Consider the following 21,876-nt stretch of genomic DNA (forward strand, 5'->3'; position numbering starts at 1 on the left):
TTTCAAGAACTTACAGTAAGAATAAAAACATTTTTGTTACTCATTTTTCATGATAAATATCTTCTGTATTGAAATAATGCATAATTATTTAATAGTTCATTATTTTTATTAGAGTTAAATCGCGTTAAAAATGAGTGTATCAAATTTGATACTGTAGGTATATAAGGTGATTTATCCCTGAACACTCATGTCACAATTTTGTAATATAATCTACATCAACACATGTATTACAATACACAGACTATCTTGATGATTTTATTATTCTAATTAATGGCTGAAATGCCACCTTAAATTACATCTGATTTAGAGAAAAATAAATATCAATCAGTCGATTTCATTGCATGTGTTGAGTAAGGCAAAGATGAGAGGTGTGACGGGAGACCGTACATGTGTTTCAAACAGTTTGTCACTGATGAAACTACAGAATAAACAAACCTGTACAGACTACAAGGAGAGGGCAGGTCAGTAAACACAACTTTCAAAGAGATAGAGCAGGTTCTAGGCATGTACATGCATATGGGATGGAGACAAAGCTCCCTACAGTTTGTAATGGGATGTCTGGAGATCGGTTTTTGAAATTGCTTACACCGATTGACTTTCTGGACCACCTCAGTGTGTCTGATGATGCAAAGAAAGATAATTTGTGGAAGCTCAGGCCATGCAAGAACAGTTTCTCTGCATACCACCAGAAGAATTCCATGCAGTTGATGAAATTATGGTACCAATCAAGGGAAATCTCATCTATGTGTCTACATGCCTGCAAAACCTCACAAATGGGGTATTAAGATGTGGGGACATGCTGGACAAACTTTCTTTATGACTTTGATGTTTGTCATGGTGCAGAAAATCCAGCCAGAGAAAACTCTGAAGAAGGTGTTACAGGACAAGTTGTGCGACAATATGACATCAACACTTCCAGCAGGAAAAGAATCACAAGGTCTTTGCAGACAACTACTTAAAATCAGTTCCCCTGGTGCAACACCTAAAAGAGAGAGGAATCCACCATGTTGGCACAATCTGAATGAACAGGATGAAAGGCTGCACCATGAAGGATGAAAAAAATTGACGAAAGCAGTGCACCTCAATTCCTCTTTTGGTGGCATTGAACCTGTGGGAAATGTGAAACGCTGGGATTGCAATTCCAAAACCTACATAATGGTACCCAGACCAGCCACTGTTGAAACATACAACAAGTTCATAGGAGATGCTGATCTCCTTGATATGCTGTCTGCACTTTACACGTTCAGCTACAGATGACGAAGATGGTACATGTACATCTGGTGGCACACTGTTACAGTGGCTGTCATCAATGCATGGAAACTCTACAGAAGTGACCAGAAAGTGGTAAAGCCCCAGATGAAACCAATGGCACTGTCAAAGTTTCAGGCTTTGGTTGGCACTTAGTCTCACAAGTGCAGGAAAGGCCAAACTCAGACCACTATCTTCTCCAGAAGAGACTCCAACACCACCCCGTAAAAGGCCAGGCTGCAGTGTGCCTCTTGATGTGAGAAGGGATGGCATTGATCATTTTCCAACATGAGAAACCCGTCAGAGATGCAAGCACTGCACCAGCAATCATTTCTCACATGTCTACTGTGAGAAGTGTAAGGTGCATCTTTGCCAGAACAAGGACCGTAAATGTATTTGTGCCTACCACAACATGAAATAAAAAGGCTATAAAAAGTTTCATGTAAACAAAACAATGAGAAAAACTACCTGACATGTTCTATATTGTCAAAATGGTGTGGGAAAGATCTGTTTTTGTATCTAAAATTAACATAAGTTGGGAACAAAAAGTTGCCAAAACAACCCCATGTATCAAATTTGATACAAAAAATATATCATAAACAAAATGATGTGGCAAAAAAAAAAATTGGGATTTTGTTTAAGGGCATAATAAACATTTCAGTCCCAAAAAATTAGAATTTTCTGACTATTTTTTCATGGGTCAGGCTTTATAGGGTTAAAGCTCAGCCCAGAGGACCATGATGTCCCACCCGGACCAGAGTACATCAAACCTAAAAATGAGAGAAAGGCAATCTAACAGGCCGTTAACCTGCATGCAACCAAGGTCTGCCCAATCTTGATTGGTCCAAACTACTACTACAGATTCATTCATATGCAGAATCTGTTCAGAGAGATAAAGAGCGAGTTTGTCATGTCTTCACCTCCTCTCTATAGGCAGCTTCCATTTTGCACTTACTGGTTTTACTCCCCTACTACCAGCAGAGTCCAATGTCCCTCTGGCTTTAAAGTGTAATTCTGGTGAGAAATAATCCCACGGTCTTTTTCGGCATTAACATATATCAAATAAGCCATCAAGAGTTTTTCGTGTAGGAACTAATAACGGAGAAATCCAGGAGAGTCGCTAACAGCCGGAAGTGGCTACCACTGATTAGCTCGGGGCAGTACGGTGAAGGCTTAAAATGTCTTTTTTAACCAATAATACTGCTCAAAATAACACCAAACATCTGAAGTAGCATGAGAAGTATCCCTACTTTAACACCATTTATAGTCTTAGCTCTGTGCTATTTCAGACAGTATCTAGCTGCTGTGCTGCTGCTGTAACCCTTCCCGCAGACGTAGCAGCAGTACGGTTTCTCTCCTGTGTGGATCCTCTTGTTTACACACAGGTAGGCGCTCTGGACGAAAGATTTGCCACAGAACGCACACTTGTAAGGTTTCTCTCCAGTGTGGGTCCGCAGGTGCACCACGAGGTAGTCCCTACGCAGGAACACCTTTCCACATTCGTTGCACTTAAAAGGCTTCTCTCCTGCGTGGCTCTCACACACACACGTTTTATAAGGTCGACGTCCTTTATAAAGCGTGCACAACAAATGTGATAGAACTTGACCTCAGCGTGCGATTGTAAATGATCAGATAAACTTTCTTTGAGGTGCTCTGGGGAATCAGCAGCAGCCTGAGAGGAGGCTTCATGACTGTGATCTGGAGTCATGTCCGGCTTCCACCCGTCTTCTACTTCGTTATTTACACCTACAGCTGCAGAGCAGTCCAAGGAAGAGGCCTATCAGTTGTCAGTTCCTTCTGTTTCTCCATCAAACTGTTTCTCACAGTAAGAGGGAGCGGCCTCCAGCATCGCTCTGGGCTCAATTTGCTCCTTTTTGATCTGCTGGAATAACTGACCTTGGCTCTGCTCCATGTTGGGAATCCACTCCTGCTGAGGGGGAAACAACTCTTCTGATACTTCAGTGCCATCTGTTCAACATGAAACAACATTTTACTGACTCAGATTCTGTAATAAAGAGTTTCTTCTCTCACTCTCATTCCTGTCAGTCATTCTGTGTTTTCTTATTGGGATAATCAGTACTTTCTATTGACATAGTTATTCTCAGGCATTTCCCTTTTGATTGAGGCTTGCAGCGTGATATTATAAAGATATTTTTGTTTCATATTGTCAATGGTGTGCACAGGGGGGTCTTATGGCCCAATATTTGAAAAATCCTCACTCAAGTGCCCCTGAGAGGGAAAACACGCTCTTGGAAGCTGAAACGTGTACTAAATTGCCCTCTAGGAGCCAAAACGCGTGCTAAGGTGCTCTCATGGAGGCCAAATGTGTACTAAAGTGCTACCGTCAGTGGCGAGGACGCACTATATGTGCCGTTTATTTTCCTTTTCGCCCCTGCCCTTCAAAAAGTCTCTGCACGCCAATGCAAATTGTGAATTTGACACCTGATGAAGGTCAGTGACCTAATTAACTTGGTTCTCTTGTCTCTCTCTCTGTCTTTCTTCATAAAGTAAAATATGAACAAAATAGCATACTAGACATGAAATAGTTCAAATAAAATAAGGATATAATAGTAATAATTATATATATAACATATAATATTCGTTTACTTGGTGATTATTCAGAAGGAGACTCTGATCACAACAACTTTTCCAAAATGAGAAGTTTATTGGTTTGCAAAGTAGCTAATTTTTTATTTTTTACAAAAGCATCTGGAGAAAAAAAAAGCATTTGAAGAGGTCTAACACAACGGCAGAATGAACTGTATTCGTCTAAACACTGGTCCAGTGCTCGTTCTCTGTGAGCCACAAAATCAGGGTCATCTCAGGGTATTTTGGGGAAGAGCTCCTGTCTGTTTTGTTTTAATGGTGCAGCCTTTGGAGAGTTGCTCAGCAGAAAAACAGCTGATCAAACCGCCAACATGCTGCTTTGTAACATGAGAGACTTCCAGAAGACACAAAGTCACAACAGCCAACACCGCGGTGATTCAAAAAATTATGTCTCTGAGTTCATTTCACACAGGACAGTACGATATATTACATTTGACCTCACTTTCATTATAAAAAACTTCTCAAGATGCCTTCATATAAACAGCAAAAATGAGCACGTTACCGATACAGAAGGTATGAAGTTACCACACACACACACGACCCTGCTGGTTCTGATAAATAGAAATGATGACATGATTGTACAACCACACAACACATCAGCAACAGATCAGCCTACTTCTACTCACTTTGTAAATAGACATCATGACGTCGCCGCTCTCACAACTCTTGAAACACACCTGATACCGCAGATGGGGAAAAGATAGGAGCATGCTTGACTGTAATAAAAAAAACTGGCAATACTTCAATCGTTCATGTATACAAGATGCCAGGTACTCGCTCACATGCACAACCAAATGCTTTCTGCTGCAGTTTGGTATTCCTCGTTTATAAATATGTACATCCAAAGTCCAAAGGCAGGGGGACGTACAGACCTGGGTCAGATAAACTGTTTAGAAGGGCGGTCTTTATAAAAACAGCATTTCCACTTAGCATCCGATTACAATCAGGAAGAGAATGACATTCAGTTAATTTTTAAAGGGTTTGATGAACAATAAAATCATAGTTTCGAGCGAGAATCACTTTCCCGGATGTTCAAAGTACATGGCATCATCAGGATATCTGTCAAACTGAACACTTCAAACACAACATACTGGAGGTTGAAGTTTTCAAAGCAGATGTACCGATTCTTTTTACGGGAATATTAAAGTGTAATTCCGGCGCAAAATCATCCCTGGTCTTTTTCAGCACTTACATTCATCAAATAAGCCATTAAGAACAGTGATTAGCTCGGTGCAGTACGGTGAAGGCATTCAAAGGTCTTTTTTAACCACTAATGCTGCTGAAAATAACAGCAAACCTCTGCAGCAGCATGAGAAGAGTCCCTACACAGAAAACAAAGCAGCAACAACGTAGTTAGTGAAGCCAGAGTTTATTAAAAGAGTGTTTTAAAGACTTACCTACTGGCCCCTGTACCAGCTCCTCTCATAGTAAAGTCCATTCAAGTGGATTACAAAAGTCAATCCCAAAGGAAGGAGCCCATTGGTGCTTTGTTATGTGTGTAGGGACTCTTCTCATGCTGCTGCAGAGGTTTGCTGTTATTTTCAGCAGCATTAGTGGTTAAAAAAGAAGTTTGAATTCACCGTGCTGCCCTGAGCTAATCAGTGTTAGCCACGTCCGGCTGTTAGCGACTCTCCTGGATTTCTCCGTTAATAGTTGTTACACGAAGAAAACTGTCTCGACGGCTTATTTGATGAATGTATTGCCGAGAAAGACCATGGGATGATTTTGCGCCTGAGTTACACTTTAGGCAGTTATGAGTCCAACAGTACCACATAAGTATTCTCTTAGTACCATGTTAGCTTATCATGTACCTGCACCACAACAAGCTGTGTAGACAAAAACACACAGCTAATGCAGAGTTCCGATACCAGTATCGGAAATGCATCGATCCAATTAGGGCTGCAGCTAACGAGTAGTTTCATTTTCATTTTATCAGTCGATCACTTTTACGATTATTTTGATTAGTTGTTTGGTTTATAAAAGGTCAGAAAATGGTGAAAAATGAGGATCAGTGTTTCCAAAAACCCAAGATGACGTTCTCAAATGTGTTGTTTTGTCAAATATATTCACTTGTTGTTTCTAGTATTTTTTTTCCAGAAATTAATTCATCTTTTTCTTAAAGAGCAGCAAAGAAGAATTGACTTTGGGTGTTTAACCACGTGATGATAGCTCATTTAGGCTACACCATGGCTGTATTATCAGAACTGTTAAAGCCATGCAGCCATTCTCCAGTGGCGACTCACGGTAGTGCAGCTAAAAATCACCCTGCGGTCCAAAAAAACATGTTCTCCGTAGGCCACCATTGTAAAAGAAACGTCTGTAAAATTAGAGTTCACCTCTAACTGTAAACAATTGTCACATCAGTGGGAGCTACCAACTTTTAGCAGTTTGACGATATTTCACACTGGAAAACCCAACCAGTGAAACAGCGACGTGAACAATCGAGCTTTAACACGGTGGTGTCCGATCGGTACTTCAGCCGATACGAAAGTTCAGGTATTGGATTCGAATTGGAAAAAAAGGTATCGGAACATCTCCCGTGTTTAACAGTGCTATGTTGGGGGAAAAACAACTTCATACTGAGCCCTCTGCGCACACACACAAACACATACACACACACAAACGCACTTAGAGCCCTTTAATTCAGGAAGTTGTGAATTGTTTATCTCCCGCCCCAGAGTTTCTAACTTAAGAACCAAAAAACTTTGAACACATCTCATTTCCACCTCAATGAAACACACTCAATGCTGAGTAATGGTCATATTCTTTACATGGCTAGCATTATTACAGGTACCTGTAGTGTTACAAATGGTCACCAGTTAATAGAAAGAAGAACACAAAAACAGTATCAAAAGAAGAAACACAGAGTCAACACATTTACACATTATCTGTACACGTTTTGTTCTGTTATATACCGTAATACTGGAGTACTGATGCATAACACTGGCTCACATCCTTTCAAACGGCATTTCTGCTGCCCTCTCAAACCAAACTGTGCTCATTTCCTGTTTGTATCCGAAAATAAACCAACGCTTGCCAAGAAAAAGGGCACAGAGCCGAGGAAGACCCGTTCTGACCAACCAGGAGAAAACAAGTTCTGCTCCAGGGCGGTCAGTCTTCGAGCAGCGGCCTTATTGCAAAGGAGATCATAAAAACTCAGTGCATGTATAGAAAGCCTCTCTGTATTTTGAGGAATGCTGCACAGAGCTGCAGCTCACTGTACACAGAAAGGAACAAGGTGTAAAACAAAAGTTTTCCCTCAAAGTTTGCTTGAAAATCTAAAAGAGGAAGCTTCGTTAATGTGAGCAAAGGTACGCATCAATTACCGCGCGCCCTGCAGTGAAGTCAGTGCAGCTGTTCTGCACAGATGTCATGGCTTACTCCAAATCCACAGCAGCAAAACGAGCTTGTTAAGATTAAAAACTGACGCGTGAAAAGGTCAAAATCTTAACAGTACTTCTGTGCAGCCTCCTCTTTGCTGCTTTACTGTGTCGAGCTGCTCAGAAAGTGGATAAAAACTGTGGCTTCACAAGCATGCATTCAATTATCTGTGTGATATGAAGTGTTTAAGTGTAAAGTCTGACTCCAAAGACGAGCGAAGCTTCTCCAACCTGGTCCAAACTATTTATAACGATCTAATAAATCATCCTTTAGGGGTTTATAAGGTGAGAATAATGACTTGATTCATGGTGAATAAATATTTAACTAAGGATCACATAATTATAAGCCCTTAATAGGAACAACTTTAGGGTTGAGAGGTTGAAAAATCCCCCTTTTTTCATTCTTTTTTAGCTTTTTCATGCCGACCACGTTGACATTTTAAGACTTTCTGCTTTATTATTATAAAAATGAGAAAGTCAGGGCCTTTTAATCAATAAATTAATAATAATAAACAGGTATGACTGCAGAACTGATGGGTTTTCATAACCTGGCAACCCAGAAGCTTCTCTTATCAGTAGCTTATAAACGTGAGGAAATTATTTATTATTAATAAAGCCATGCTTTACAGAACACTTTCATTAGAGTGGAGCCAAAAGATCTACACGGTGAAATTCACACCTAGTTCTGTGTGTGTAAAACTTTACAGATCATAGTGAATGCTGCTCCTGTCGGACAAGGGTGTCAAACTGATCCAGTAAAGGGCCGTGTGGCTGCAGGTTTTCATGCCAACCAATCAAAAACACACCTGGTCCAACAAATCACCTGTGTGAAGACAGTTCAGGTGATTGAGTAAGTCGAGTCAGGTGTGTTCTTGCTTAGTTGGAATGAAAACCTGCAGCCACACGGCCCTTTACTGGATCACTTTGACACCCCTGCTGTAGGAGGTGTAAACAGAGCATCTTAAGACATAATACTTTTAATACTGTGAGTTTTTGCTTTGCAGATAACCTCTGCTATTACTGTGTAGTTATTACAACTTTCTTACCGCCTCAGACGTACCCGCTTTCTAACGTCTGTCTCGGAGTGGACAAAACGGCGAAGAGGAGCGATCCAGGAAACACTTCAGAAAAACACATGTGACACTGTAGGACTGCAAATGCACTATAAACAGCCATACCACCAAAAGACTGTGACAGTACGTAATCATTCTGTGTATCACTAATATCGTCTACGCTACTATAGAAACATGAATACTATACATTCAATATACCACCAGGATCTGATGCTGCTGCTTCAGACAAACCAGCCGACTGCTGAATGTTTGAGTTTAACATCTGCACTCTGCAGATTTCTTTTAAATATGTGCTGTGTTTTTTTTTTAATGTGAATTAGTTTCACATTGATTTAGTGTTCGATTCATATGAGGCTAACGTAGACCAGGCCGACATCGCCCAGGCTGCAGTGTTGTGTAGTAGAGCTGCAATTAACGGTTATTTATTTTCATTGTCGATTAATCTGTAGATTATTAAACCAGATTAATCATTTTGTCTATAAGCCGTCAGACATTTTTGAAAATCTAGTTCCTCTGAGTCCAGGAGGAGGTCTTTAAATATCTTGTTTTGTCCAAAATCTAAAAGATATTTCAGTTTAATTTGATATAAAAAAGAAAACAAGCAGGAAATCGGCGTATTTTAGAAGAAGAAAACAGAAATTTCTGCCATTTTTGCATGAAAAAAACTACTTTAACGTTTAATCGATCAAAAACGTTGCCAAAATCTTCTATCCTGATATAATTTATTTCGTATATCTATAACAATATATATCAAGATATAGCAAGTTCTCTGTTCGTTCAATAAATAAATAAATATATGAAACAACCACATGGTAAAGCCTAATTTTGTAAACTCCTGTGTGAATTTAAAACTCAACAAATAAAAAAAACCTCAAAATAGCGACATAAACTCAAACTATTCCACATCTGATTCACACATTTTAAGCTTTTATGTTTTTGTTATTAATTTAGACGACGTAATTGTGTGTTCATCACAATACGATGCCACTGAAAGACGACAACGATCATATTGAATTATTCCCCAGCCCTACCATCAACATTAACGTAGGTTTTGCGGACACTTGGGTTCAGTTAAGGTCGCAAAAAACAATTAACGAGACACGTCTATAAAATAAACGCATTACAAGAAATAAACTTGTCAAAAGTTATGATCCAAACGCATCAAGTTGCACTGATCTTTTGTTTTCTCTGACGCAATGCCGGTCTGGTCTATAAAACACGCGTGTTCTTTGAGTGCGACAGCAGAAAACAGAATCCAAACTCATTTCAAAGCCATTTCTGCCCTCCAGAGTCATAATTCTACTTCCTGTTCGGACCACAGAGCACTTTCCATCAACAGTGATCGCTGAAACTACCCACACGCGCAGTGCAACCGTGCGGCATGCTTGCTGCTACATCTTGTTGTGATATAATCCTCATTTTGGGGGATATAGGTCGGTGAGACTGCAGTATGTTACCGTGACAACTGGGATAAGCCCATGGGAGGGCGGAGGGGGGGGGGGGTGCATACCGAAACAGCACAGAGAAAACAGGGCGTGATTCTGTGCTAGATTGAGATTTAGAGGATAACTGCAACAGTCCTAAAGCCTCACACTACCTGCAATATTTGCGTTCAAACAGTTTCTATCTGATATGAAAATCATGTTTCAGCACTTGTGGGAAACAGTCAGAGCTCAGATTTCATATCTGAACACTGTTCAGGTCCAATACTGGAGAATTTCAATACATATTTGCCGTCAGCATCTCCACATGCATGCATTTTCCAGTTTATCCAGAGAGTTTTCATAACGCTACAAGTTGCAGAGTTAAAACATTTAAATCAGTCGCTGGATTTTCATTCAGGAGCAACAGTTTGCTTTCATGTAAGCTGCTCTGAGACATAATAAAGTTCCTGAGTAGCTGTTTTCTAGAACATCTGAGGGTTTTTTTCCATCGCTGAAAGCACTCCGCACTTCGCACCTGCCTCTACCTCCCAAAAGATTTCAACATGAAAAAGGAATGTGCTATAAATAAGCCGTGAGATCCCTGATCTGACACAACTGGAGCTACAAAAGAGAAGAAACATTCACCCTCAAAAGCACAATCACATCAGATCCTGGTTCAATAGAAAGGAATGGAAAGAAGTGAATGAAAAATGTAGCAGAGGAACTCTAACTTGTCAACGCCAGAGCCTTTTTTTTCCAGTTGTTGTTGTTGTTAAGCTTCTGCAGCGTTGCAGGCGCACGTGTGTGTGTGTGTGTGTGTGTGTGCGTGTGTGGTCATATGTGGTCATGTCCTCGCTTCACACACACACACACACGTCGTGCAGCAGAGCAGGAGGAGGTTAACCGAGCTTGGTGATGTGTAGGTCTCCTTGTATCCGTATCGTGTCGATGGAGGACAAAGATTTTACTTTATGATAAAAGTCAAAGAGCTGGTGTCCGTCCACGAATATCCGGAACCTCTGGTGCTCGCAGTGGATCTCAATCTGCAGGGAGGGAAGAAAAAGAAAAGATGGAGGAAAAGACAAGAAAAAGTAGAGAAACAGTTGAGATAAAGCAAAGTGATTTACAGTTTTTAATTCATTAAGAAGCAAAAACATTAGCACTGGAGCATTAAACAGCAACAAAGGCAGATGAATACAGAAGAGGAATGGGAAATAGGCTTGTTTGCTTTCTTGAGAAGCGTCAGATGAGAAGTCTATACGGTGAATATGAAGCTACAGCCAGGACACAGTTAGCTTAGCTTAGCTTAGCGCAAAGACCGGAAACATAGAGCCTGACAGAAATCGATATTTGCCTATAAAAGGGATCCTCTTTTCTCCAAAGTCAACAGCATTTTTTTTGTTTTCTTGTATTTGTTTGTTCCGTAAATCGCTGAAAGACTGACTCAACAGCTGGTCTGCAGATTAATGTGTAGGAATATGTCGTGCCAAAGCAAAGGGCTGTCTAATGACAAGGTAAAGCGCTGAAAATATTCTAAACATAGCGAACACTTTTTCTAGGTAACTAAAGGATGTTTTGCTGCAGATGCTGCCACCTTCGACAGCTACTCCTGTCCGCTTCTCTGAACTTCTTCAGTAACACACTGACTATGGATAAGTATCTCATACAACTCTGCTTCAAAAGATCTGAACTATCCCTTAATATCAGCTGTTTATTTATGTGTTTTATTTGTTCCCAACCACCCAAACACTGCCTGTTAAATACTAACTACTGCCTGTCACACTGTGAACTTCAGAATAAACACCTCTCTCTGTACAGTTTGGACCAAAGAAAACTAACTTTTAGGTGTGATCTGATCCCACTTCCCGAGGCAGACTGTTCAGATGAACTCCGTAACAGAAATCAGCCGCTCTGCTCTGAAATCACACAGTACATCATGTGTCTGTCCGCAGGCGTCTGAATATATGAAGCGCTTTGCTGTAAACAATCAGCACGACAGCTTTAATCTCCAGCCTTCAGCTTGACAGAGTCATGACTGACTGCTCCGTCAAACTCCGACCACAAACACTGACACTTTATCAGAGGGCTGACATTACATAAGCATGAATCCACTCTTTAAAAACAAGCCGAAGATGATCAGACTGTCTCTTCTTTTAGTAGAACTAATGTTAGATTTAAGTAACAGCGATTAGCTCGCTTTGGAATGAAACACGTCATACGTAAATATATGTTACGCATGCATATTAAGAATTATTAGAGCGGACAAGTCCTCGGGTCTTATGAGAATTACTCATCATGCATCTGCTGCTTCCGCCCCCCCAACACATGAACAGCTGATGCCGCCCCTGATGCAGTAATCCCCAGCCTGTATTCACAGAAGAGAGATATGATGTGCAGAACATTTCCTGTTTGTCTTTAACGTCTCTACTGCAAAACAACTGATGGATGATTCTCTCTGTTAAAGTGGATTGCTTGTGATGCTGACAACAGAACTTTAAATAAAGAAATATTTACAAGGTTAGAAGGAAGCACCAACAAAGTAACTACTTGGGAAATTAAGGGCGCACTCACACTGTCCATCTGTACCGTGCCCAAGCACGCTTCACGGCTAAAGTCTAGTTTGTTTTACCAGTGTGAGTGCAACCGTACCGTGCCTAGTTGCGGCACGCTTGCCGGCCACGGACCGTTTGGGAGAGGTGGGCTTTCGTAAAGCACGTTTTCACATGTACGAGCACGTGCGTGCGCATGTGTACGATCACAAGGCCTACGGCGGTTCTGAGGTAATTTTACGTGCGGCTGTTGGGACATAGAAAAAGGAAGGAGGGACCATGCGCGGACATTTAAAACAATGGCAGCGAAAGGTTCACGTTGGTGTGATGCGGAGGTGGAGTGTTTACTGCAGATTTGGTCGATGAAAAGATTCAAAAACAGTCGACAAGACGCACAAAAACTCTGAGGTCTATGGAAAGATTTGTAAACAAAGCCACGCATCGCGATGACGTCATCAATGCGTGTGACGTGTTACGGCGTGATGACGTATAGGCAGCAAGAAGCATTCGCCGAGGCCCAGGTAGTGTGAATACAAACGGGCCTGGCCCGCGGGGGGGGACAAGTACCCTAAAGCACTGGGCACGGTACGGACGGACAGTTTGAGTGCGCCCTAACTTAAAAAAATTATCACTAAATAAATGCTATAGAACAAAAATGAGAATCAGTTTATGTCTGAGCTTTTTACTTGACTAAATGTTTCAGCACAAATTAAAGCTGCTCGTCTTCTTTAGCTTCATAAGCGACTTTTGGCATCTGAAAACCAAATAGCTGAGAATCTACTTCACACACAGATGGGCGCCAGGTGTCAGGCAGTGTGAAAACAAGCGGGGTTTAAGCTTCAAGCGCTCTTTTTTTATTCTTCACACAACCACTTCTGTCTCTTTTTGCATTCAACACAGGTCCACCTCTATGAATCGCTTTCAAGAAGGGTTTCCAAAAAGACGCCACCCTTTCCCAATTTGGACGATTACACGGCTCTTCCTGCTTCGTTCACATTCGACGTTCTTGCACCAACTCTTTACACTATTTCTGTCCTGTCTTTTGCCCTTTTTTTTGTTTTTTGCATCATATGTTGACTGCCTTGTTTGAACTGCTTAAATGTTGCATCCCCTCTTCTCTGGATACGTATAACATCTGCTAACGGGAAGAAGGCTGTGTGTGCCGAAGTGCAAATCAAGCCTCCGTCAAGCTGCTGGACTCTACAACAATAAACACACAAGCACTTTAATTCGTGCGGGTTCTTTTTTATCTAAAGCTGTTTGTTGTTAGTATCAAGTCTCTCTCATGTTGGATTAAGATGTTTTATGTTGCTCTGTGTGAAGCAACAGACAGAGACGAGAGAAAACATCAAATGAACAAGTATTTCAGAGTTGATTTCCCGTCTTCAACTTGTTCTGTTCAATGTCAATCTGGTTTAGATCATTTGTCTTCATCAGGGGTTGACTGACAACCTGTCTGATTGTCTGACCCCTTCTGTTGCATGCTTTTATGGTCTCTAGTTGTAAGGCTGCAGGGTTGTCCGGCAGTGGAAGCGTCACTTACGGCCCGTTTGTGTGACGCCCTATTGTGTTCTTTAACCCTCTAATGTAGTACAAGTAGATTTCCCTCAGGCTAACGCTCTCAGTCAGATCCTTGTTATGATCTTGACATTTCTGACCGCACTGGAAGGCAGCTTCATCTCACAGAGAAGACGGAGGAACTGTGCTGGAGCTTGTTGCAGGAAACAATCAGCTCTTACACAAACAACCGTGCCTGTGTTTCATGTTTCACCCTCAAAGTATTATAGATATAGATGATAGAGGCAGGATGTTTATTGCTGACTGTACGGGACTCTCACACTGCCTCAAAATGGACCAATAACTGGCGTGACGTCAGGTTGCAGTTGCAGTTGAGTCCGTCTTGTCACCCTAGACCCCTGCAGGTTTTTTGGCACCCCCTCCTGCAACTTCCAAAACTGCAACATAAATGCACTACCCCCATTGGGTACCTGCTAACTGCGTAGAAGTAATATCCAAGGTGTAAAATAAAAGATAACCCTTACTGTAACCATGATAATGAACAACCACACAAAGAAAGTATCCCATAATCTTCAAAAGCACACGTAATCAACAAGAACCACCAACCATCCGGCGTTTTTACATTTGTCGTGGATACAAGGAGGATCTTTACCCTAAAAGGCTGGTCGGGGATGAAGGGAAAGTAGGAAGTGGACACCTCCTCCCCTGTCCACTTCCCAGAGACACGAGCGCTGCGCAGGAACTGGCGGTCGGTGAAGCGGACGGTGAGCTTCAGGGCCACATCCTGCAGAGTCTCCTTCTCCGAGTCACGGCCGCAGGTCAGGCTCACGTCAAAGCTGAAGGAGGAGGAGGAGGGGGAAGAAGAGGAGTCAGACAGGCAGCATATGAGTCCGATAATTAATCTGGGATAAGTCAAATGCATAATTCTGCTGCTGCTGTGTAAGAGCAAACCTATTGTGTGTTAATTATGCATAATCCCTGCTGCTAGTTTTGGTGTACCCCCCTCTTCCTCCCTCCCCCTGTATCTGTTTACACACACACACAACCTTCTTTGTGTGACATGGCAGTAACAAACTTGCTGCGATGCAACAAAGGAAAACTTTTATTTTTGGAGCAGCTCTGTCAGGCAGGACATTCACATGAACTTTGGCTGTGGAAACATTGCCAACAGCAGCAGCAGCAGCAGCAGCAGCAGCAGCAGCAGCAGCAGCAGCCTCTGAACATGATGAGGTCATTGGGGAGGCTTCTTCCAAGTTTAACACAAGTTTCCATGTAGGGTGAGGAGGACACACCCAAACAAGTCTGCCTCACTGGGTCTTCTTTTTTCCATTTCCCCCCTTATTTTCTCTCCCTGCTGGTTGGGGGAACGCCCTGTCTCTGCATACTTAAGAAGCCACCCTTCTCCCTGACCGCCCACGCATTACCCACTGTGTCCTAGAGTGGCCGTGCAAGTCTGACCGGCCTATAAGAACAAAAGTCTATCTCTAAGTGACATCAAACGGCTCTCTTTTGAATATGGCGAGATAAAGCTTGGCTCCAGATAAGGTGTGCATGCATTGTTGAGTGTTATCATACCTGTCTGGCTCCAGTTCGACAATGCCCATCACTATAATCTTCTTCCCCGGTCGCATGCCGCCCCGGATGCGTCCGCTGAACGGCACCGTCTATGCAAAGCAATTTGAATGTGTTTAGCACAGCCTGGAGCACAGCATCAAAACACAGTAAAAGGAGAATGCATCTTTCATAGCCTACCAGCAGACGAGATAAATCCTCCTTGTCAGGTGAGATGAGGCCGGGGTTCTCCGGTGAGTCGTTGAGGCTGTCATCCTCCACGTTTTTCAGCACCAGTGACAAAAGACACAGGACGCAAACTGTCATTTATCGCTCTGTCGGGTAGGATATAAACCGGCCTGGCTCGGGTTAAACACCCAGCACGAGCCCGCTGTGGGCCTGTTTATTGACAAATACACACAGTGTGGCCTTTGCGTTCCCAACAATGCCGAGGTGGCAGCAGCAGACCTGTCATGCTGTGATCGGGGATCCTCTCCTGAGAGGTTAGAAACCAGCCTCATAAAACTCATTTATACACTGCGATGAATGAGCTCGGGCCTAGGTGAGCGACACACACACACACCGCGGATACATCTCACCGCCAACATATTGGATTTCCTCTCCGGCCACACATGAAAGAGGAGTCGCGTTGCGCTGCGCTCCGCGTTTACAATAAGCGCCGGATAATCGACGCAACTGCACGCTTTACTCCAAATCCACACACCGTTGTGCTGCGAACACAAAAAGCCAACACATGCAACACCCCGCTCCCTTACAGCTCCACAAATACTCACTATTCCGTCCTGTTCCGCTGCCTGCACCGCCATCTTGAGCAAAATAGCATAGGATGCTTATTATCGGAGCAGAGGCAGCGCTGCCGGGGTGTGTGTGTGGTGTGTGTCAGCGTCGTGGCACTGACTCAGGAGGATATTCCTGTTCCTGCTCCTATTCCTGGGCCTCCACGTCTGAGCGCAGCAGCAGCAGCATACAGCATACAGCAGGACATCCCTCCGCTGCACCCTGTCTCTGAAATGGGTGGATATGTGCTGACGTATGCGTTATAATAATGAAGGACTAAAAGCTTAATCCCCTTCTGTTGGAGAAGGCTAATCACACAGATTCCCCTCAACCCTTCACCCAATTACGCATAACGCGCTCTTTGGGCTCTTTTGGGGGTTGTGTTGTTTTTGCAGTCGCGTGTCCTATTCAGGTTAAATGTGTGCACGCTCAATATTTTCCAATGATTAGACCTCCGAGGGTTCAAACAGCAGTGCATAGAGGGTTCCTGCTCAGTTGTGAGCCTGGAATATTGATTGTTGTCCATTGAATGAAGTGGACATTCACAGTGTCTCCCTCTTATTGACTTCAGCACCCAAACACACAAACACCGCCCTCCTCTTCTGTCTCCATCTATCTGTCCATCACTGTGCACGCAAACGTCCCAATCTCTATTTAATTTACCTCAGAGGAGCTTTACCAGCATGAACATTTACAGTGTCAAGGCACGTGAGAAGGAAACAAAATGTGCATACAGTAAGTAAAGATCTACTAGAATAAAGTGTAGACAGATTTGGGCAACACTGCAATAAAAAAAATGAAAATAGGTCAAGTTGGAGTTAAAAATACAACATCCCCCTGTCTGTTTGGTTTAACTGGTCCACTGCGCCCCTCTGTGGACATCTCAAGGCATTACAAGCTCCAAGTCTCCATCTATTTAGGTTGATGCATCAGCCACCTTAAAGCATCTTATATCAGTGATTTAATACATTTAATTTCAGTCTATTTATGATCTTACATCTCCTTTGACTTCTAGACTCATTAACATCATTGTCATGTGAGGGTTTTCGACTGATATGGTATGAAAGACTGATTTTAGAGAGGAATCATTCAGAATTTTTGAGCTGGAATGAAAAAAAATATATTTTCTATGTGGGTTGTGCACCGACTTTGCACCAATATGACTCAACAAAGGTACTCAGAAGGCTGCATTCATACACAGATAACTTTATTTAAGCATATCTAACATTAGTATACATTATAACATTGCCAATTCTAGAAATGAAAACTGAGAAAATAAAGCGTAAATAAAAATCCTCTTCGGTATCAATCAATTGCTGACTATTGAAATAAGGACTACGTTTGTTTTAATGTCTTTTTATTGCTGTGTTGTCTCGTTTTAACCCTGTAATGTTGCTGCACAACACATTTACTCTTGGGTATTAATGAAAAACCTTCAAAGAAAACATCCAAAATCAAGATGTAAGTGTTGGTTTAACTCATCTCATCTCATCTCATCTTCAGCCGCTTATCCGGGGTCGGGTCTCGGGGGCAGCAGCTTAAGCAGGGGACCCCAAACTTCCCTTTCCTGGGCCACATTAACCAGCTCTAACTGGGGGATCCTGAGGCGTTCCCAGGCCAGTGTGGAGATATAATCTCTCCACCTGGTCCTGGGTCTTCCCCGAGGCCTCCTCCCAGCTGGACGTGCCTGGAACACCTCCCTAGGGAGGCGCCCAGGGTTCATCCTTACCAGATGATCCTGAACCACCTCAACTGGCTCCTTTCAACGCAAAGGAGCAGCGGCTCTACCCCGAGTTCCTCACGGATGCTGAACTTCTCCCCCTCTCTCTAAGGGAGACTCCAGCCACCCTCCTGAGGAAACACATTTCGGCCGGTTGTACCCACGACCTCGTTCTTCCGGTCCTGACCCAGCTTTCATGACCACAGGTGAGGGTAGGAACAAGATTGACCGCTAGATCGAGAGCTTTGCCTTTCGGCTCAGCTCTCTTTTCTTCACAACGGTGCGGTAGAGCGACTGCAACACCGCCCCCGCTGCTCCGATTCTCCGGCCAAACTCACGCTCCATCGTCCCCTTTTCATCTGGTAAAAGTTACATGACGCCTTATTTGCATATTTAAACATAATATTACACGGGGGCGTTTCATGGTGGTATCTATGACTCTCTTCACATTTGGGCTGGCTGGAGATCGTAGGCTTATAAAGCCTGTTTACACAATATGTGATGTGATGAATCCAGGTTAAATGAGTTGCTTTTCTTCTTGAATTATTGATCATCAGTGATTCCAGCCTTGTCTGTGTGCACTGGTGAATCTCTGGTTGTGTGCTTCCATCTTGTGGTTTCTTTAGGAGCTACACCCCAATCCCAAGCAGTGTTTTGAAATAATTTCCACATAACTCGTGCATACATTGTTCTTCGCAGAGTTTTGATGTAAGGAGAAATGTCAAACGTGCTTTGGATGCGAGGATGGGAACATCTGACCTCGTTCGACATGAAAAAAAAGCCTGATACATCTTCACACCTCGAGGAAGTGAAGGAGAAATGCAACCCAACAACACGGCCTCTGGCAGCAGACACATAATACTGAAGGTGTGTCCTGTTTCAGTGTCAGTCTCGGCCAAAAAGTGGCACATGAACCAGCGTGGACTCGAACACACCACAAAGACTGCAGCCAGAGGCCAATGGTCGCGTCTGGATGGTAACCCAAGATTTTAGAAAGTCTGGCAAGATGATCAAGGTTCGGCATTAACCTTGAGTGGTTACGGTTTAGTTGGTCGATTAGGGTTGGACATCTAATGACAGTGGAGGAGGAAGTACTCACAGTGTAGAAACACTCTGATACAAGAAAAACACTGCATTCAAAATGTTACTTTAGTAAAAGTACCAAAGTATTAGCATCAAAAAGTACTTTAAGTGCAAAAAGTGTAAGTACTCATTATGCAGAACGGCTGATTTCAGAATATTAGATTATTAGATTATAATTAATGGCAGATTCATGTAAATATCACTTTGCTGGTGATACGCGTGTGTCCTGAGGTCACTTCTGTTATGATTTGACGCTGTAGATAAAACAGAATTTGAATAAAACCAATCTGGCAATTTATTTATTTATTTAAATTAAAGAAAGGGGGATGCTGAACCTCCCCACTGCAAATCATTTCAAAAGCATCATGATGAAAAGTCCCACAGTGCATCCCTCTCTCTCTCTCTCTCTCTCTCCTCTCTCTCTCGCTCCCCCCCCCTCTCTCTCTCTGTATCTCTCTCCCTCTCTCCCTCTCTCTCTCTCTCGCTCCCCCCCCCCTCTCTCTGTATCTCTCTCTCTCTCTCCCTCTCCTCTCCCTCTTGCCCCCCCCCCCCCCCCTCTCTCTCTCTCTCTGTATCTCTCTCCCTCTCTCCCTCTCTCTCCTCGCAGAGACCCAGCCGGCTCTCTGGTGTGCTCTCCTCTCTGTATCTCTCTCTCCCTCTTCTCTCTCTCTCTCTCTCTCTACCTCTCTCTCCTATCTCTCTCCCTCTCCCTCTCCCCTCTCTCTTGCCCCCCCCCTCTCCCTCCCTCTCCTCGCAGAGACCCAGCCGGCTCTCTGGTCCGCTCTCCTCTCTGCTGCCATGGCCGCGGAGGCGTGTGAGGATGCTGCGACGGCCGGACCTGCACACTGCACCGAGATGGAGGAGCGGGTAAGAGATGCTTTTTGCATCATTTAGGATTTTTTTCTCTGTGCAACATTAAAAACAAACGTTCAGGATTTACAGGCCGTCCAAGGACAGCAGGCCTTCCCTGATATGCTGCTGCAGCAAGATGGAGAGAAACTCTGCAGGATGCGCACCCGCAGCAAACGCAACCGTGTCTGTTATCTGGTTTGGGCACAATTATCAGGGAGATAATCACTGTTATCTGCAGGATGGGAGGATATCGTTTAGGGAGAGAGGGAGCGCCGTGCAGCAGCGGCAGCAGCGGCGGCAGCAGCGCGCACATCCTGTGTGACGCGCGGATGTGAAAGCTGGAAGTGAAAGTGCAGCAGCTGGTCGGTCGGTGGATGTAGGCTACCGAGGTTCAGCGTGTAAATACCCGGTCAGTGGCCATTATTTAACAGTTTGTGTCTCGCTCGCCTCGCTTTGCGGCTGATTCCGGGGAGATTTGAGCGCGCCTGTCAAGCCCGTTTTCTCTCTCTTGGTGGTGACGCAAGTTGGCATCAACTTGGCAAGCAAGGTAGGAATTGTTCCTGATCAACAAGGCAGAAGAAAGTGAATGAAAATAAAGGCATTGTCGGGCAGATTGAGGCCATTATCAGAGGAAAGTGTCCATCAGGAGAGCCTGCAGAGGCACAGCGTGGTGTGTCTCTAATTATAGATGGGCATCAACAGGATGTGAGTGTTTAAGACTATTTATGTATGTAGATTTAGATTAGATTACCAAGCACTTAACATGTCAGACTCACAAGATGGGTTCAGTGAAAAACAAGTTGATAGGCCAATTTATGAAACTGTCAAATATTTGATGTTTTTGGGCAATTTGCCACTTCGAGTAAAGCCACCTGTTACAGGCTGTGGAGAAGAGTGTGTGTGTGTGTGTGTGTGTGTGTGTGTGTGTGTGTGTGTGTGTGTGTGTGTGTGTGTGTGTGTGTGTGTGTGTGTGTGTCGAGTCCACAGAGCCACATGCTTTTTATGAGTGTGTGCCCTTCTGTGTGTATGTGTGTGTGTGTGTGTTTATTGGGCAAAATTCCAAAATACTCTTTTTAGAGAAGAAAAATTCTAAAAAAAATTTGCCATTTCGAGTAACGCCACCTGTTAGAGGCTGTGGAGAAGGGTGTGTGTGTGTGTGTGTGTGTGTGTGTGTGTGTGTGTGTGTGTGTGTGTGTGTGTACGTGTGTGTGTGTGTGCGTGTGTGTGTGTGCGTGTGTGTGTGTGTGTGTGTATGTGTGTGTGTGTGTGTGTGTGTGTGTGTGTGTGTGTGTGTGTGTGTGTGTGTGTGTGTGTGTGTGTGTGTGTGTGTGTGTGGTTAAGGGTATTCTTAATATGAAAAGCATCCGTTCTACACCTGCAGGACAGAAAGGTGAACCCGTTCTTCCAGTTTGCTTACCTGAGATGTGTGTGTGTGTGTATGTGTGTGTGTCACATGCTCTACAGTTGTTTTCAATCTGTGAACTCAGCTGCTCTTCATCCTTCTCTGCTCTCCCCATTTTTGCCTTCATCTTCTGTCAGGGTGAGTGTTTGCTGCTTTATCCTCCACCACGTTGTCAGTGTGTTTCCCCGTAGATCATCTGATTGGAGTTAGATGTCAGATGATGGATTTTACCTGGGTTTGAAATCAGCTTGTCACTCACAGGCGAACTCACGCAGAACGAGCATGAGATCTGTCTCATTATGCAGATGTAGGCTATAGTGCCAAAGGTGAGGTCGACCAAATGCTTCAGATTACGCAATGTCAAACTCCCTAATCTCCTCGCTGGAAAATGAGGAGATGCTGGATTAAAGGAGGGTGTTAGTTGGAGACCGGGGGGGACCCGTGAAAGAAGGCTGTTATCAGAGATTACTGGGAAAAGGATTGTTTTACGACCCAAATACTTTGTCTGACGAAGCTTCATAAGATGCAAAGAAAACCAGCTGGAATATGAGAAGAAAACCGAGCTGTTTGACTTTGTTGTTGTGGATTTCGGGTTAAAGGGGAAAGTAGTTTCCCTCCACCAACTTGCATTCTTGAGGAAAGACTAATCTGGGCGCCTTCCTCTGTGATTT

The 21,876-nt window shown here is 43.4% G+C and overlaps 2 protein-coding genes across 4 annotated transcripts in view; one reads left to right on the forward strand and one right to left on the reverse strand.

The window, feature by feature from the left end:
• Positions 1-8,182: 8,182 nt before the first annotated feature.
• Positions 8,183-15,677, reverse strand: LOC310953438 (galectin-related protein B-like; the record flags this gene model as incomplete). The annotated part of the gene is made up of 4 exons (XM_083922476.1): positions 8,183-10,775; positions 14,452-14,635; positions 15,375-15,463; positions 15,552-15,677. The coding sequence occupies 4 exons, from the start codon at positions 15,675-15,677 to the stop codon at positions 10,632-10,634; spliced, it is 543 nt and encodes a 180-aa protein (XP_083778602.1). The 3' UTR covers positions 8,183-10,631.
• Positions 15,678-19,749: 4,072 nt separating this feature from the next.
• abch1 (ATP-binding cassette, sub-family H, member 1) overlaps positions 19,750-21,876 on the forward strand; it is a gene marked incomplete at its 5' end in the record, with an annotated part of 34,586 nt that continues 32,459 nt past the window's right edge. Inside the window, one exon of one of the 3 annotated variants that reach the window (XM_083922879.1) lies at positions 19,750-19,818. In XM_083922879.1, coding sequence (XP_083779005.1) covers positions 19,750-19,818 — 69 coding nt within the window. Of the gene's footprint in view, positions 19,819-20,142; positions 20,213-21,876 lie in introns of those variants that run through there. The other 2 variants (XM_083922881.1, XM_083922880.1) reach the window with 2 other exon arrangements.

This window comes from Echiichthys vipera (assembly GCF_963691815.1).
Source record: "Echiichthys vipera genome assembly, chromosome: 11".
Taxonomy (NCBI): domain Eukaryota; kingdom Metazoa; phylum Chordata; class Actinopteri; order Perciformes; family Trachinidae; genus Echiichthys; species Echiichthys vipera.